The sequence below is a fragment of the Neopsephotus bourkii genome, unplaced genomic scaffold (genome assembly GCF_033783945.1).
Source record: "Neopsephotus bourkii isolate Nb327-2 ecotype Australia unplaced genomic scaffold, CSIRO-AGI_Nbou_v1 NB_234, whole genome shotgun sequence".
Lineage (NCBI taxonomy): Eukaryota > Metazoa > Chordata > Aves > Psittaciformes > Psittacidae > Neopsephotus > Neopsephotus bourkii.
In genome coordinates, this window is record NW_026900744.1 from 19,210,075 (window position 1) to 19,228,457 (window position 18,383).

The 18,383-nt window shown below is 41.2% G+C and overlaps 2 protein-coding genes across 2 annotated transcripts in view; both read right to left on the minus strand.

Moving 5' to 3' along the window:
• Window positions 1–16,895, minus strand: part of NIBAN1 (niban apoptosis regulator 1) — a 67,966-nt gene extending 51,071 nt beyond the window's left edge. The window contains exon 1 of the mRNA XM_061345711.1: window positions 16,723–16,895. Within this exon, the coding sequence (XP_061201695.1) occupies window positions 16,723–16,777 (55 nt within the window). The 5' untranslated portion in view covers window positions 16,778–16,895. The remainder of the gene's footprint in view (window positions 1–16,722) is intronic.
• Window positions 1–18,383, minus strand: part of TRMT1L (tRNA methyltransferase 1 like) — a 331,995-nt gene that overhangs the window by 240,555 nt on the left and 73,057 nt on the right. The window lies entirely within an intron of this gene.

An 18,383-nucleotide genomic window follows, 5' to 3' on the forward strand; every position in this document is an offset into this window, starting at 1 on the left:
CAGAACAACCTTTTGGAGACTTTTCTGTCCCTTACTATTACTCCTGAAGACCTCTGAAGACCTGAAGACAGTGCAATCATCTCTTCCAGTGACGTGCTACTTAGGCTGCATTCTGCTCATGCAGTAGCAAAACTTCTTTGTACCCTGGGACACTACTTCTTTGCTACTTACCCTTTCAAGCATCACTGAGCAACCATTTCACCAACAGTTTCACCACATGTTTTGCATAAAACCAGCAGCTTCATACAAACAGGCAGGCTCTTTGCTAGCTAAAAAGCTAAAGGATGATAGAGTAAGAACAGGCCAGGAAGTTTGGAAAACTGTATTTACAAAAACCACCAATATGATTAATGGACTCTTTATAATTTCCAATGCAAAACCACAGTCACTAGGAGAGACTGTTGTAAAAGTGCATCTTATGCTCTCCACTTTACACCGAGCTCCTCTAGCAAAGATGCACCAAACCTTTCAAAATAAGCCAGTCAGGTTGAACCTTCTGACTTCAAAAATTTTGGTTTAAATGGGGTCATGACTTTTTCTTTACATGTCTCAGAAATTCAGAGGTCAAGACATCAAAACACAGGCCTCATTTAACATATTAGTTTCCAATTTTGCTTGCAGACATGTCCCTATGAGGGACATATGCCTCAGCTAACAGCCACAAAAACCATAGTGTAAGAGGATAGTCTTCTTACAACCTCTTTTGAATCAGTAATGAGATCGGGTCTTTCTGTAGTAATTATTTCAGAAGTGCCTCTGTCACTAACAGGATGGTTGAAGATTCAAAGGCATTTCTGAAAATTACTTTTGCTACCACTGGTGTGAGGCAGTTTCCAGAACTGCTGGGTACTAACCACCAGCACTGGGTGGGCAGGTGCTCAGCACCTCTGAAGCCAAGCTCGAAGTCTAAATGCCAACTGAAGTTTTAAAAATTACAAGTTTTGGTTGGGATGTATTAAAAATATCTGCATGGTGTGCTTCAGAAGAACCTTCTACAAGAAAAAAATGAAAGTGTCAGATCTTGTCTCATTCAAGAATGAGTAGTACAGAGCAATGAGAAGAAAGTTGGAGGAGATATCACGGCCCTGGCTTCAAGATTGAGCAGATACACTAACATGTTTTTTTAAATTCAGTTTCCTAGCATTCCTCTAACTTGTAAAATACTGTATCTTGAAACTGAAAGAAAACAATTATAGCAAAGAAACCTGTAAGATGCAAAAGCAGAACTGCTTCAATAGCCAGCACACTTCAAAAAAAAAGAAAAAGAAGTTATTTAAATAAAAATAAAAGTCATATTAGAAGATAGTAAATAGAACTACTTTTTTTGTCAAACTGCTCTGGGAAAATAATTTTTTAAACATACACTCTTCTTTCCTTGTCTCCTGTATACAAATTATATATCTACTGGTTAACATATTATTCAGTCTGGAATAATTATACACCAGAGAGATGCCTATTAAGCTAATCTTAAAACTCTACATGTCTAGAAAAAGATCTCAAGGATTGTTTTATGAATATAGAATGGCATCAGTTGACAAATATATGGCATAGTCCATATTATTGTGGTTGCTACCAAGAACATGAATCAATGTTATGACCTTGGTTTTGTATTATTCAAGATGACAGGACTCTTGAAGAAAAGCAGAAACATGTTTTATAATCGTGAGAATCTACTATGAAGATAAAAGAGAATTAGCCACACAACATAATATAAATACATAATATAAAGAAAATACAGAATATAAGCTATAGTGCATTTTAACAACAACGTGCCCTTAACTTGGAAGAATCCATAAGGTTTTAAAAATCTGAGAGCTGCTACAAGATGCAACAATGAATAGAAATATTTGCATTTACAACTAAAACTAACAAGGGACAGAATTGACAAAGAAGTATTTTCTGTTACCATAACCATATTGCTTTAGACTTACATCAGACAAAAGCTATTTCGACAGGAAAACCTGTCTTAGCCAACAGCTGGAAAACTCATAGTCTTATTCTGGAAGGAAAGGAGACTTATTACTTTTTACAGATGTCTTTATTCCCATCATCCAAAAGAAATTAAAAATGAATAGAGAGATGGGCCCCATATGAAATACGGCTTTCACATCCTCCCAAGGCTGCACACACTCACATCTCTGGCACCAACTCAGACTATGCTACTATACATAATGGTGACAGAAACTCAACCTAACATTCCGTATAGCATCCTAAAATTCAGGTTTAAATTTACTTTTCTTTCAGTCTCTCAGAAAATCGCATGTCCCTTCCAACAGAACTCCAGACACCTCTGCTATCAGAGAAGCTGGGTTTTATTTTCTAAACTGCTCTTTTGCAGACAGTAACAGTAAAAACCCAGCCAGTGTTCATCTACACTGTTCAGCCCCAGCACCCTGCGAGACCTGGCATGCTCCAAGGCAAGTCTGCTTCCATTTTATATTCATGAAAGTAACACCTGCCAATGCCAACTTTTATGCAAACAGCACAGCAACTTTTCAGTTGACCACACTTCCTGCTGCCTAAATATTTAAGGCACGCTAAAGAAAAACGATGTAGCAAGATGAATAGCTACCAAACCACAAGCTCTTGCTCAGAATTACCATGCAGTATCTTATACTCTTATCAACACTTTGGTTTTATATGTTTGTTTACATTAGTAACTCCCTTGTATCTCAGTGTGGTATCAGCTTTAGACATCCCCATTCTGGTACAAGATGTGCTGAGCAGATTCAAGTTTTTTCCATGCATAAGGGAAGTTGGTGATAAATGCAGATGAGGGCCTTCCTTCTTCATTCACTTTGAAGCCAACTTCTTCCTCCAACAAATTCCAGCGCTGCATCTCATGGGGCTGCTTCAGTTTATGATTTGTCACCGCTACTTGGCCACAGCCCCCGAGGGATTATCATAAACACAAGAAGCCAACCTCCAAAATCTGCAGAAACTTATTTTGCTGCAGATATCGGGTGTGTTTCACAGCAAATATGGCCTTAATATTCTTCTTGGCACTCTTGCTTCCCGCTGTTTCCCTTGGGTTTGTTAGGACAGTGTTTGAAAGCAGCTTGCTGCTGAGCCCTCCTGCTCTCAGGTGAAAAGCAGCTGGAACCCAAGAACAGGAGGAAGGAATTGATGTGGTAGAGATTGGTGAAACATGTACAACAACATGAGGACCTTTCTTGTACAGCTTCTGAGGAAATTCCATGGTGAGGACAATCAGAATGGCAAAAAAACTGCTGTGCTAATGAAATACCCATGCTCACTGCAGCAGCACAGTAATTATGTACCATGAAACCAAGCATGCATGCTGCAGCTATTCCATAAGAAAAGCATCCACCATATAATTAAAATACTTATCTCTAAAGGAACAAGAGAAGTGGGAGACACGTCCTAATACTGGCCCTAAAAATACAGTATGACCAATGTAGCAGACTGGTGAAGTATCACTCACCTAGAAATAAGTTTAAGTCAGAATTCACATTTAAGTCAGAATTCACATTTTCAAGATGCCTTGATTTTGGCATTCAGAGAGAGTGGCACTGAAATCCTACATCAGTCCACATGGACACTGACATCCTTTCCCTTTCCTTCAGTCTGTTTTTGATCAAGAGGCTGATGGAAGCAGCTATTAACATAGTTTTCCGCTCAGCACATGATTTGCTTCTGTAGTTCATAAGGCTTTTTGAACTTCCTAGAGATCAATTTCTTCTATTAAATACATTGTGATGGCTGAATCAAGACTGTTGTGTGGGCTACAAACACCTTTCACATGCAGGCTGGACTCAAATAAAGCTCAAGGAAACTGAAAGTGATGCCTGTCCTCTGGCCATTCACCGGTCTGCTTGAGACCTCCCTGCAAATGGTAATGTTTGATTTGCGCCACAAGCTGAATAAATGGACGAGGAGGCTAACATAGCTTGCCATCCTGCTTTGGATAGAAAATTTCTCTTTTTTTTTTTTTTTGAGGTAAACAGATGATTCATTATGCTTCATATTCAAATGGATATATGTCCCTCCTTCACAGACTGTACACTTGGATTAATCTGTTTGATCTCCCTGGATTAAATCCTCCTGTGAAGCATGTGGAGATTTGTTTCACAGGATTTCTGATTTTTTTATCTTTTATTAAACCAAAAGATGCTGAAACAACCATTGGCTGCAGTCTATCAAGCCTCCCATGCAAGGTATAGGAAGCAACACCAGGTAGGTGTGCATGCATTTTGGTATAACATTGAGCAATGCCTCCAGGGTCTGATCCCTGAAATGCTAGAGTCTGGTTTGGTTTATATAAAACACGATTCCTCATGAACAATCCGGCAGCTGTGTCACTTTTACATATAGTTTTTCCACAAGTTTACAGCTTCATTTTCCCTCTATACACAACTGATTTCCTAATTCCAGCCTACACAGGAGGTGGACATGCCTTCACCATTTTCCTTTTGGGTTTTTTATGCAATGTTTGGCTTTGGAATTTTTTTTTTCAATATCCCTTTGTAGGAAATGGCACAGTCTCTGTCTAAACACTTCCTTTCTCATTAAAAATATGGCAGCATAAAAGCCCTGTGGTCTTAGCAAAATTTCATTACATGATCACTTTGCCTTCTGCAAATGAGGGTCTTCACTGAGGGTCACAAGAGGGGTAAAAGATGCTCCAGCTGATTCTCTGTTTCCTGGCCATAGCTGGAAAGCTAGTAGCAAAATACCAGGTCTGGCAGAAACAGTAATAAGTAAGCAACCATGATTACATTTTGAAAAAACACAAAAATCAAGAGCTCATGTCTTCTCTGCATCTCTAGTTCAGACAGTCATCTTTAACACATGCAGTTGAAACACTTTTAAAGGATGGTGGGACACTGGCACAAGTTGCGCAGAGAAGCTGTGGATGCCCCATCACTGGAAGTGTTCACAGTCAGGTTGGACAGGGCTTTGAGCAATCTGGTCTAGGGGAAGCTGTTCCTGCTCACGGCAGGGGGACTGGAACTAGACGATTTTTAAGGGTCCCTTCCAAACCAGACCATTCTATGAATGAATGTATTATCTTTCCTCCTCCAAATCACTACAAAAACCACCAGTTTATATGAGCTGACAATCTGGATGATTTTTAGGTCCCTCCTGCAGACACGCCAAATGCAACCCTGACATCTGGATACTTTCCTCCAGCCACATTCACAAACCATCACTAACCTCAAAATACTCGTGTCAACTGCTACTTCCTAGGCTTAGAGCAAAGAAACTGATAGAGTACGAGCAGCAGTGGCTTAGACTGTAAGCTTTACAGTCACATCTAAAATTCCAATTTTCTAATCAATTTCATATGGCACCTGCCCCATTCATTGCAGAGCTCTGAATGTTTTTAGCATGGTGAGCTAGAAATAACAGGTAAATGTAACCCCAAAGAACCAGATCCTGTCTTCTGTGTCTGCTACAAAATGTAAAGCCAGACAAAACATATGTCATTTATGGGAGAAGCTCCCAGATGGCTCCTGCTGCACTTTTTTCTAATTTCCAGAACTGCTGAATGCCTGCAATCACAACTAAGGACAGCTGGAGCCTGGCTGGAAATCTGGGGGGAGCATTAAAATGGCCAGGTCCCTGAACAATTAAGCACTAGATGTGTCAAGCCCCAAATTAATATCCATAACTCCTCATGCATGAAATAAAATACCAACATTTATCACAGTATCTCAGTGGGAAGATCATCTGCTGATTGATGCCTGCACGGCATTATGTAGCTTGACAGGTATACAGGAAATCTCAGGAGGGGAAAAAAAACCCAAACCCAAACAACAGATCTGGGGCTTCCTACTGAATTAAGCCAACAGCAAGCAAAATGTTGCCTTGGCACCCTGGTGTCCCTCAAGCATCACTGGTGAGTTCAGGGCTTTAGATCCATGAACCTTTTCACCTAACACTGTAAGCTTATGTGGTAGAAAGTTGTGTTCGGTTTGTGGCATCACCTTTGTCTACAGCAGTGAACAGCTGCTGGTAGCTGTGGGGTTCCCAGCTGTTTGCTATACTGGACAGCGGGCAAATGTGGAAACAATGGGGTTTAGTTCAACAGGTAAACACTGTCAGTAACTAGGAACCCTTTGCATTCACCTCTGGTTTCCCTTATTCCAGCTTTATGACTCCAAACCCTTTCCTCCTCCTCCAGGATATGCCTGAGCTGCTCAACAGAATATCCAGGAGAAGAGAAACACATTTTCTGTAGCTTAATTAAGAAAAGAAAAGAAAAGAAAAGAAAAGAAAAGAGAAGAGAAGAGAAGAGAAGAGAAGAGAAGAGAAGAGAAGAGAAGAGAAGAGAAGAGAAGAGAAGAGAAGAAAAGAAGAAAAGAAAAGAAAAGAAAAGAAAAGAAAAGAAAAGAAAAGAGAAGAGAAGAGAAGAGAAGAGAAGAGAAGAGAAGAGAAAGAGAAAGAGAAGAGAAGAGAAGAGAAAGAAAAGAAAAGAAAAGAAAAGAAAAGAAAAGAAAAGAAAAGAAAAGAAAAGAAAAGAAAAGAAAAGAAAAGAAAAGAAAAGAAAAGAAAAGAAAAGAAAAGAAACCTCCTCCGCTTTAGCTGCAGTTTTCTGAAAAATGCAATGGGACAGACACTCAGCACAGAAACTTCAGGCTGAACAGCTGAAGACTGGTAACTCTCATTTGCAATTGAAAACAGTGGAAAGTGTCTGGTAGACTAAATCAGAGACAATGCTCTTACTTTACAGAATACTCCTAAGATAATATTTGCATTCATTTGGGATTATTTTTTTCCCTTTGCACAGGCTCTGCCGTTGAACGTTTGCCTGCAGAAAATGTAAGCTTGCCTTTCCTCTAGTGCGACCACTACACTATGTGGAACATGAAATGAAAATACACAAGGAACCTCCATATCACGTTCAATAAAAGCACGCTGGTCTTTAGACAATGTTAGACATTTAATGTCCCCAATTCTGCTTCAAAAATCAAGTCTTCTGCTATCAACATTGTGACAAAGTTCTCCAGAGAATCACAGCACAAACAGCAATTGTGGCTTCATGTAGAGAAAGGGAAAATATCATGTAAAGCTTTAAAAACTGCTTCTTAAGGAAGCAGGTGAGAGGGACTTAAGAAGAGTGCTAGATAAAAGGTCCAGGAGGAGTGAGCTGGATATGCCGAGTGGCAGGATGGTGGTGGCACCTTATGTAAATATGAAGCAATGCCCATATATCTCTGAAAAGGGTAAGGAAAAACTTCTTGGCAGCAAGTTTCCAGATACAGCAGACAAGGAGATTTTTTTATCTGGGATCCCAAGCACAAAGAACTGAAAACCAGAAAGGCATTATGCCAGTGAATGAGCCATCCCAGGCAATGAGCACTGGATCTTCAGAAATGGTATGTGTGGACAGAGCCAGCTTTCAAGCTCCACAAAACCTGCAACTACCTTAACCTGGGGAATGTAAACCTTCATGGGAAACACCAGATGTTTTTATAATGTAAAGAAGCTGTAGACATTCTTTTGAGGCTGTCTGTGAAAGTATTTAGTGATCACGAGTGCTTAAAGGTCCAGCTGGTCCCTAGCACATAACACAGCCATTGACTCTGCCTTGGCTGGGACACATCAACATGGTTCAACTGGAACTGTGGCAGAAACCTGACCCTGCATTGGAGATTGCTGCAGGCTGCTTCTCTTAGTCCTGCCTAGGAGAACTCCCTGGTCCCATGCCATTGTTTTTCTGGTCCTTTGCTTTAGCTTTGTGTGTTCTGCCTGCTTAAACAGTAAACAACCAGGAACAAGGATTGTTTTATGCTCTTTGTACCATGAACAGTCTTTGTGAGGACCTACATGTCCCACACACAAAAAGTAATGTGCTATTCAGGTGTAGATGACCTTTTACTTCAAGTTTTTGCAATGCATGAGAGCCACAGTCAAAACATGCACTGACCTTAGAAGCACAATTCAGAATGAATCTGGAAAAAACTAGCATTTTGGGGGAGCTATGAGCTGACTGTCTTAGTCCACTACCAATGATCTCCTTACGAGTCCACTATCATTTGAAAAGGCATTACCACTGCTGGTATTGTTAGTGAAGAGTCAAAAAACTGGGCTAGGCACTGATGTGGGTGGCTTTTCTCAGTATGCTCGCTGGCCAGGAACCATAACAAGGAGGCTCCATTACATCCACTGTTTAAGCAATGACATGTAGAAAAAACAACCTCAACATCAGCTGACATGTTCACTTTGCATAAAACTCAAAAGCAGGATTTATTCTGAAAGACTGATCGTGTCTTCCTGGGAAGATATGTAAAGTGGGTAGTAAGCCAGAAACCTCTGCTGCTGTTTCCATCCTGAATTGCAGCAACCCATTGCTGCAGCTATCCCAGCTCATTAGGCAGCATGGTGCCAGACATGGTTTGAGGCAGTCCTGAAGGAGTGCATGCTGCATTGACTAAAGGGTTGCCATAGCATACTCTGAAATCCCAGAGCATGACCACACACCTGCCAGCAGCAAATATTAACCACCATGGTCACACTGACAGTTGACATTGTGCCTCCCCCTATTCACATGGGACCTACAACACATTCATCAGAAAGCTACCTGAGAGACACTTGGTTGGTCTGGCACTGAACAGGGATTGCATGAGAACACTGAACATACACAATAAAAGCCTCTGTAGCATCTGCACACCCCTTAGTCAGGGCAAGGCAGAAGAATGGGCTTAGAACCAAGATCATAACAAACAACATCAGTGTTATTTTTTACAGCTATTTCTGGATTAGAAATTTAATTTAGAAAATAAATTAACTACTCTATTCCTTATTTATTTCCTATATTATAAAAAATCTACATATTTCTGAAAACTATATCACTTTTAACTTTTTAATCATCTAACCAGAAGAAACCACCTTTTGTTTTCTATTTCCTGATAACTGCTAGCTAAGACAACTACCTAGTATTAGCATAGAATCCACACTAAACTTTTAATAATAATAAAAAACAGGATAAAGTTTTTAGAAAAATCAAACAGATGAGCTCTTTCTTCACACAAATCTGTGTGATTTCCACAAGCTGTAATCTTACTTTTGTGTAAGAGTTGGCCTCATTTCATCACTGTCCCTTAAACGCAAAAGGAACTAAAATGCTCGCATACATGGCCAAAAGCTTGAAGCCACTTTTAATTGTCCTTTAAGTGCAAAGAGAACAGAATGTTTATTATATGCAAAGGAAAAAGCTGTAGAAAGAAATGCTGCTGTACTTTAAAAGCATCCATGACCACATTACTTATGAATATCATCCTTCCCAATCTAGACACTGGCTTTTCAGCTGCCACTGCCCAAAGGCATCAACAACAAAGCTGCTTTAATCATCTCAGAGCTCGCTTTTTCTCCCTTTAGTATCAATAAAATTTCTATCAGATGCAAAGTCTGTCTTATAATTTGTGGCCAAGCTGCACCTCCAGTCTTTAAGCTTTTGGAAAACAGTAAGTACAACAGTGCAGCAGACTCCACACAGTGTGCCTCTCAATTACAGATTTTTGTGGCAAAGGTGAGCATGTTTCTCACTTTTTCTGTTGAGAAGAAGCTCTTTCCATGAATACTCATGCCTAATTCAACTCTCTCAGTAGTTCCATCTACACAGGCAGCAGAAAAGAATGAAAAATGCCACATGCCTTCTCCTACCACCTGACGGTTTCCCTTCACTCATACCACCTGAAAAAGACCTTCTTTCCCAGAAAGAAGCCACCTTTCAGTTTTCAAACTCAGGCTCTGTAGCAAGCATTATGTAGCACATAATTTCTGAGGTTAGTTTTTGTGCAAACCCAGTCTTTGGTGTAAGGAAGCTTGAGATGATCCTGATGAATGGGCAAGGAGCCTGACCCAGCTTTCCAGATGCTTTTGGCAGAAGAGAGAGCTGTGTCACAAAATGGATAACAGATTTCTGGGTTTATGAAAACCTCAAGCCATTTAGAGAAGGTAAATTGGATGTGACCACAGACAATCCTTTTATTGACAAACTGAAGAACAAAATCTTACCTCCTGCTTTGATAGGGAAATTCCTGACCACTCCCATTGCAAGACAACAGGACTGCAAACTTCCAGAATTGATTGTCATGCTTTTAAAAGAAGCTAATAAACAGGCCTATATGAGCAATGAAAATTGAATAGAAAAGCTATCTGCTGCCTTAATCTCCCAAAGCTGAAATCTGGAAGTTACCAAGTACAGTAAATTCTGTTCAAATTGGGTGGCAAATACCTTTTCCATCAGTCACGTCCCTGGACATCTTTTGCTTGCATTCAGTCGAGAGCTAAGATAAAGTGCTTGGCCTCCTGAATTAAAGAATGTAAGAAGAAATAAAGAGCCTCTCCTTTCCAAACAGACAGGCACCATTTATTAAGACGATGGGATGAAAATCTGCCACTGGCTCCAAGAGCAACAACCTCTCTGACGACTAAAACTTCCAAGAAAGCAAGTAAAGCCAAAACGGTATCTTTCCAAATTCTCATTTCTTAAGGTCTTCAAGAACTTGGAAACTTAGCAAGGTGCATAAAATGAACAGAATTTCCTCCATATTGAAATCTGAATTTCCTATGCATTTTGCTTAATTTTTTCATTCTGTGGGTATTTATGCCTATTTGGATTGGACTAGATGTACTTGCTTGGTGTTAACGCACAATCATGAATTCTGGATTCAGTACATGTTTGTAAAAGAAAGTATTACTCTCCGTTTTCCCTAGATTTTGGTAATGGCAGGAAAATCCTATCAGCTTTCACCATAAACCTCAGAACATGAAAACGAAAAGCACCTTCTAAGAGCTATGAAGCAGACACTGTGAAGTCCAGAAAGACTCCATGCTCCTGCTCTGTATGATGCAACATCCACACTCACCTGCAGAAAATGAAAGAGAGGATTTCCAAAACACAGCAAGCCATAGCTTGTAAAAGGCTGAGAGAAAAGGCAGTAAGTGCAGACAGATTTTTACAAAACTCTTATACTTGCAGTTGTACACCAAATTAAAACCAGAAGGACTATGCGACAGTTTAAAGAAGAAAATCCAATATCCATTCTGAGTGCCTGTCCAAAAAAGGCCAACTTTTCCACAATTAATTCCAAGCTATTCTTCAATCCTCCAGCATCCCTGTTCATGGCTATGTGCACGCCGGCTGGCTGCTGGGAAGAATTTCACTGCAGAGCTGTAGTAGGCACTTGGGTTAGCTCCCTCCAAGTCAGTGGGACTTGCCTCCATGCAACCAATGGTATTTTTTCCAGACAGTTTCCTGTAAGGCTAGCAACTGATTTCCTTATCTTGCCTTTTACGTTAAGTGCAAATCAGGCTCCTCTTCAAGTCTCTAAAACTTGACAGAATAAGAAGAGTGTATCTGCTTTTTGTAAGTATGCTGCATTTGTAGGAGCACATCTGAAGTGTTTTATTGTTGTGCAAAAAACCCCATCTTAATTAGTACCATACTGAAAATCATAGGCAAAACAAATAACTAGAAAGAAATTTCTTACAGACGTTAAGCAATAGCTTTCACTGACAACTGAAAAGAATAACAGCTGGAAGGTCTGCTCAGAAAAGTCCTGAACAATGAGGAAACCCATAGGGTGCGCCCCTGGGCACCACAGGGTCACAGCACCATTGCTGTGTCACTCAGTTGGGCTGTTCCATATGCCTGGGTGAGGAAAGAGAAGGAAAAGAAGGGAAAGAAGGAAGAAGGAAAAACTGCATTTAAACAAGCAAATCGAAAGCAAATGACTACAAAGCCTTGTTCTCTGGATATCTTTATGTTTTACAGAAATGGTCAGATTGGATATAGTCAAGTACGCTGAACACCTTTAATAAAAAAATAGCCTTCACAGAAGATCCATTTTCTTATGCTAGAGTCTTTTGAAGATGTACCTGTTGAAATTACTGGCACTGGGTACTTGAAATCTCCCCACCTCTTCAAGTTTAAAAATACTTGGTCCCGACAGACCACACTTGACAGAGCAGAGCTTGATCCCCTACTACTGCTGCTGAGATTGCAGAAATGGAAAATCATTAGCACTATCAGGGTCATTCCCACCTTCGCCCCACTATGAGATCTGCTTCCTTGATTGTTTCTTGCCTAATATTAGAGACCTAAAGCAAGAATTTTCTATCAGCTATCTTGGCACCTCTGGTGCAATCTCCCAGGGCATACTACTAAGTGGTTTTAACAGCACTTTCATATTTTTCCCCAATTCCATGATTGCACCCTGAATCCATAACTCCTCACTACTGCCCTATACTGCTCCCTGTTGGGTGTAACACTCACTGAATGTCATTAGACAAATCATGCAACAAACACGTCCCATCACAAGCTTAGCCCACGCTTCACCAAGCTGAAAGCATGAATTTTTTTAATAAACTCTTTTCACCTGACCAACTCCCAGTCTCTTAATTATTACTGACATTTTTTAAACTCCATCTATTTCACTCACATCCTGAGTAATTCCCATGTAGTCCCACAAAAACCCTACAAAGAAGGATTATTTCTGCCACAAGTCTTTCCTTTTTTTTAAAGGCTCAGTCCAACACCTAGAGGAATTACTATTAAAATTTCTTTTAATTTCAGGAGGCTTTAAATCCTTTTACTGCTTATAATGTGTGTGCATTTAAAATATCATAAGGATCTTAAATAAATGGAAAAAATATTTTTCCACAGGTATGGTTAGAAAAACAGGTTTGTGCTACACAGAAGAGAAGACACCTTTGAAACTGCTACGGTTTCAAGACTAGCAATGCTGCAGTGTGTGTGGCCTGGCTTTCTGCCGCATTTCTCCTTGCTGGCACTACAGCTTCCTACTCTGCTCTAGATACCCTCCACCCAGGTCCTCACAGTGGGCTCAAGCTGTCTTCCACACTCACAGGAATCCCTGATGACTTGGTTTTCCATTATTTTACTATGACATTCATTTCCTTCAGGTACGAGTAAGGAATATTGAGTCTTGACATTTTCTTCACAATTTCATCCCTCAATAATGATCAATTTTCATTGGTTTCTACTTGAAAAAGACAAAAAGATTTTGTGATGGTTTGCAAAATATAACTTTGTGAGAGAGAATTTCTTAATGTGGAGATTTCCTGAGTGTAAAAAAATGTTTTACAAAACATTGCCATCTGCAAATAAGTCTTTTGGCAGTTTACAAAGTTCCTGTCCTCAATTCAAACTTCATGAGGATGATTCGTGCCCTTGCAATCTCAAACACAGCCTCATTTGTATTGTAAAGTGAAGACCACTTGAAAAATCACACACTGGCATTGTATATTTTCCTCTTAGGCATTATTTGCCACAGGAAACACATATTACCAGATCAATAGTTATAATAGCTGATTTTCAGGTATGGCTCAAGATATTGCCCCACGTACAAGTATACACAGGTCTCAACAATTTGCAATTTGGTTGATTCAATACTACCACTTCTTAAGAGCACAGAAGTTGCAGTAGGTTTTGGTGGAAAACACAGCCTTTGCATTCAGTAACCAAGACTCTGCATAGGATGCCTTCATGATTTTCTCTGGGGTTCATTTCTCCAACTGGTCTGACAAGACTCATGCTTATTCACCTGTGGGGAACTGCAAAGTGTCTCCCATGCTCTGAGGGCCATGTTCTCGCTGGTTATATGAACACCTACATATATGGTTTTACATATTTTTTTTACATAATTTTACATATCACATACTCTTTGCCCTTGTTTTGCTCTACTCTCATCTCTCAAACAATGTAAGCAGACTTTTGCAAATTAGAAAGCCTGTAGATTTGTACATATGTTGATGAACAAACTGTATCAGTTTATTGCTGACAACTCCATCTACTCCTTTAAGCCCTCAGTCCCTCATTTCCATTTGTTACGCTGTGTTTTAGCTCAAATGTTGTCTAAATACCAATTACAAGGCTTTACAATACAGGGATAAAACTTCAGACAAATTAAATTATCATTACGTCAACAAGAAATCAAATTAAACCACCATGACAACAACCATGTAGCAATCCTACTATACATTAAAACAGTCATGTTTAACCCTCCCCCACGCTATACTGGCTAACTCCCCTACCTTGCAGGGAGCAGCCTGGCATGCCGCAGAGCTGACATGCCACCCAAATAATTTTATCTGCTGCAGGTTGAGTTTTGCATGGTAGGAGCTATCTCGGAGGATGCAGGATACCAGTGTTCAATCACAGCAAGCTTCTGCTGCAAAGGCAAGGAGATGGGGGCACGAGGCAAGCTATGCTAAGGGAGATGAAAAAAATTAGTGCTGAAATCAGGACATAAAGATTGCAAGTGTAAATTAGTTTACTGAAATACTGGTTGGGAGGGAGCACTAGAGATGATCTAGACCAAACTCTCACTTGAAGTAATACTCAGGATTTCCTGTCCTGAGTCCACTGGTATTTGGGCCAATATGAGTGAGCATCCCAGAATGCACAAAGTTTGGAGAATGTCGTTGGCTGCAGTCTTGGCATGTGCGATGTACAAGGAAGCACCCTTGAGCTTGTTGTGTCACAATCTCCATGACCAATGTGATCCCATTCAAGCACTATGGATCTACAGTTCTACTGACAAAAAGCATGTATTCCCTCTCCCTTTTTATTGGGGACCCTCCTGCACCTTCTTTGGAGGAAAAAAAACCAAACCACAAAGCTCCCTGACCCCCAGTAAAACCCACCTAATCTTTACAAAGACAGCTAAAAATTGTGCTGCTTATTCAATCTACAAAATCAGTGATTCAGGCCGCTTCCTCTTTGAATAAGCACAGTCTACCATGGCACTTGCCCTGAAAATACGTCACACTTGCAGACTCCAGCCTCAACATGAGCAGTAGGTTTGGTGAGCTGGCTGGACCACACTCTATTTCAATTTAAGACGCTCTTCCCAATTCCTTCTCAGAAGTATTAATTTACAGGCAGCCTTTGTATAAAGTTCCTCATTAATTATTTTTCAAAGCAAGAGTTTAGAGTGGGGCATCCTCACAGCAAGAACTTGAGCCAGGGAATAAGCCTTATGTTTTAATCCCTTTTTTCACAAGGATTTTGCTTTAGCAGTTGCACCTGCAAAGACGTGATAGGAAAACTAGAGATGTGTCCGAAGAGCTGCACAGCTCTTAGCAAGGCGAAGGCACTCTCCCTTTTTGCTACAGGGAAATTTCAGATACATACGTCCAGCCAAGTTTCACATGGGTCCAGATACAGATTTCCCAACCCTCTGGCACGAGTTCCTTGTTCTAATTCTAGATGATGGCCAGGGTAATGACAATTTCCTCTCAAACAGCTGTGAAGAAGCTGGTAAGTTCCCTGTATCTCCTCCTTTTTTTTGTTTGTTTTTTTTTTCCCTTTTCTCCAATAATTGGACACCAGCCTGTTCAGACGCTTTTAACTGCCCTCACTCAGTTAGGGACCAGAAAGCTTGAAATGCTGAATTGTGGAAGTGCAATTTTGGCTGCAGCGTAGGGATGAGTGTAAAGAAAAGAAGAAACACATGGGGATTGGGGGATTGTACCTTCATGGCTCTGATGGCACCTGAAACCACCCACAGTGGGACAGGTGAAAATGACAATGCTGAGGGGACACAATACAAAAATCTCTGCATGTGAGGTTGGATACATGGCTGATTGCTTTTTTGAGTGAAAGCCATGTAATATTTGGATGATTCCACTATGAGAATCTATCGAAAGATACACTGTGATTTCAAAAGCCTGACAGAGGCACAGTTTAACACTTGCACTCTCTCTAAGCCACAAAAAAATCCCAAAGCAACAGAGTAAAAGGACAACTTGGCTGATGGGCACCACCCAGGAGTCACCCCATGCCCTTAGTCATCAGCCCTGAGTTTGATCATCCAGTTCAGAGGACTCTTACAGGCTCCAGATGCATAATACATAATATACCAGAACAGGGCTTCCTTTTTACATTCAAACTTCTACTTTGCTTGTGAATCCCCAGCCTTAAAATTTGCTTTGTAAACACTTTACCTGCTACCTTACTGGTGAGGAGTGTAGGTAGACAGGAGCAAGATGTATTTAATATTTTAACTACTCAAATAACAAAAACACCCCCCAAAATACAGAATTATGCACTTTTATTTCATAGTTTAAGTGTAATATGCATAAATTTAAAGCAGGTTTTGGTTTTTTGGTTTTTTTTTTTCTTTTTTCATTTTCTCTCTACTAACATTTTAATGATATAAAACATTGTTCCCACACAAGTCTGAGTCATTTACCTAAATATCGACGTAGTAGTTTTCCCACTGCCTTCAATGGCTTTGCAAAACATCAAGCCATATAGTCTTGAACCGATCTACCTTGGCAAAACCAAAGTGCTTTAAAGGTTCAACTGCCGGGGCTGGGGAACTGGGACTGTCACGCAGCTACAGGTCGCATCTCTCCACACTCTTCACAGTCTTACCGTCTACTCTTCGGCATGCTCTAAGTCCCTCACGGGAAAATTTTAAAGCAGTGTCTTGTAGGAAACCGTCTGCTCAGACCCCCACGGGACACTGTCCCTTTCCGAGCCAGCTCAGCGATGTGCCCGAACCCCGCTGACGCCGCCGACTCCCGAGCCCGCTCGGTGCCTGGGACACCCGGTTCGCCTCTGCACCGCGCCGGCCCCGGCCCCAGCCCCGCTCGGAACTCTGCCGCGCTGCGGGTGAGTTTCTGAGACCTTTCCCACCACAAAGCGTGCCTGCAGATGCAGCGCTTTCGGAAGTCTCCGGAGGCAGCCGGCCGCCTCGCCTCCCCCTTGCAGAGCCCTACCTCGGATGTAAGTGCACTTGCTCTCGTCCAGCAGGCTGGAGGTAGAGCCTCCCATGCTGCCGGCGGCGCGGGACTGCTGCACGGGCGATGCCGAGTACCGCTGCCGCTCAGCCCAGCCCAGCCCAGCCCAACCCTGCCCGGCTCTGCCCGGCCCCGCGCTCCCTGCCCGCTTCCTCCCGCAGGCGCCGCCTCTCGCCCGCCGCCGCCGCGAGGAGGTCGGGCCCCGGGAGCGGGAGGGCTCCTCCGGCCCATACTCCAGCCTCCCTCTGGCCTCCTCCCCTCCTCGCTCCCTCCTTCACCCTCCAGCAGCCCTCTTGCCGTGCACAAGAGGCGACCCCGAGGTTGCCCGTCACCAGTCTCGTAAATTGAAGAGCAGAATGTGGCAGGAGGCCGCAGAAGGAGTTGTAGAGGCAATGAAAACACATCCACCTGCAAGGCAAGCAGAGTGTGCCTCTAGATACGCATGTCCCTAGGTTTTTTCTTTGGCTCGTCAAAATGTACAGCGCTGTCTCCTTTTGCCCACATGTCATTTGCTACCCCATCTCAAAATCCCCATCCCTCTGGAGATGTGCTAAGATGTTCTGAAGTAGCCATGGAGGCTACTTTAAAGATTATACATGTTGTTGGCATCATGGGATTGAAGTCCATTAGAAATATTCTCCAACATTTTTCAAGACAGAAGAACCACCTGAAACATCCTTCAAATAGGATGCCTCCTACAAGGCATGTTGAGACACCATGGGATTCATATGGCTTAGTATTCAGGGCCATATCTTCCTGCTCATCTTATTGGGAATCCTGGTGGTCTATATAGAATGCTATTTAATATACAATTTCAGAATCATAAACATATGATTCCAGGATGATAAACCTACACAAGCAAGCAATAAAATGTATGTCCCTTCAGTAAACATTATCCAATGATCAAACCAACTTCCTAAAACATGCAAGAGCACCAGTTTGCTGATTCTCAACACAGTGGTGTAAGATGGTATGGAACAGTTACCCAAATTTCCTTGCCTCTGAATAATAGTCTCAGCAAGACTTTATACCCTCTACAACTTTCTAAGGCATTTTCTTGTCTTTTGCTGTTTTTATAATGATAATTCATCTGACTGGGAATGGGCAGCTTGCCATATGTTATTGTGCCTCATATGTTTGGTATGGAGTTGATGAGATGCAATAAATATGGATTGTGCTGTCACAGTGACTGGAAGTTATGCATTTTAGACTTAAATACTTTTCATTCAGCTTGTGCACATCTGTCACTTGCTGTGAAATTGCTCTAACATAGTTAAGTTTTGCTTATAAGGATTGTGCAGTAGGTAAATTTAGTACTTTGCCACTCAGTTGGTTAAGGAAGGTTAAAAATTTTTGAGTTGAATTGTAAAACATTTTAAACCAATGCTAAACTTGATCAGATTTGAAATATTGAAACTGATATGTAACATCAAGTTCAGTATTCTGCAAAACAGCCTCTTCCTTCAAGAAAGCTAATTGAAGGCAACTTCAATATAAATTCATGCTTGCTGGCCACATGCTGGTTGTGCCAAAATGTGACAGAGCAATTGTTGAACTACCTTGAGGAGACCACATTCATCCAAAGCATCACTAAAACAGCATTTCACAAGTCTATATACAGCTGAAAATATAATATTAAA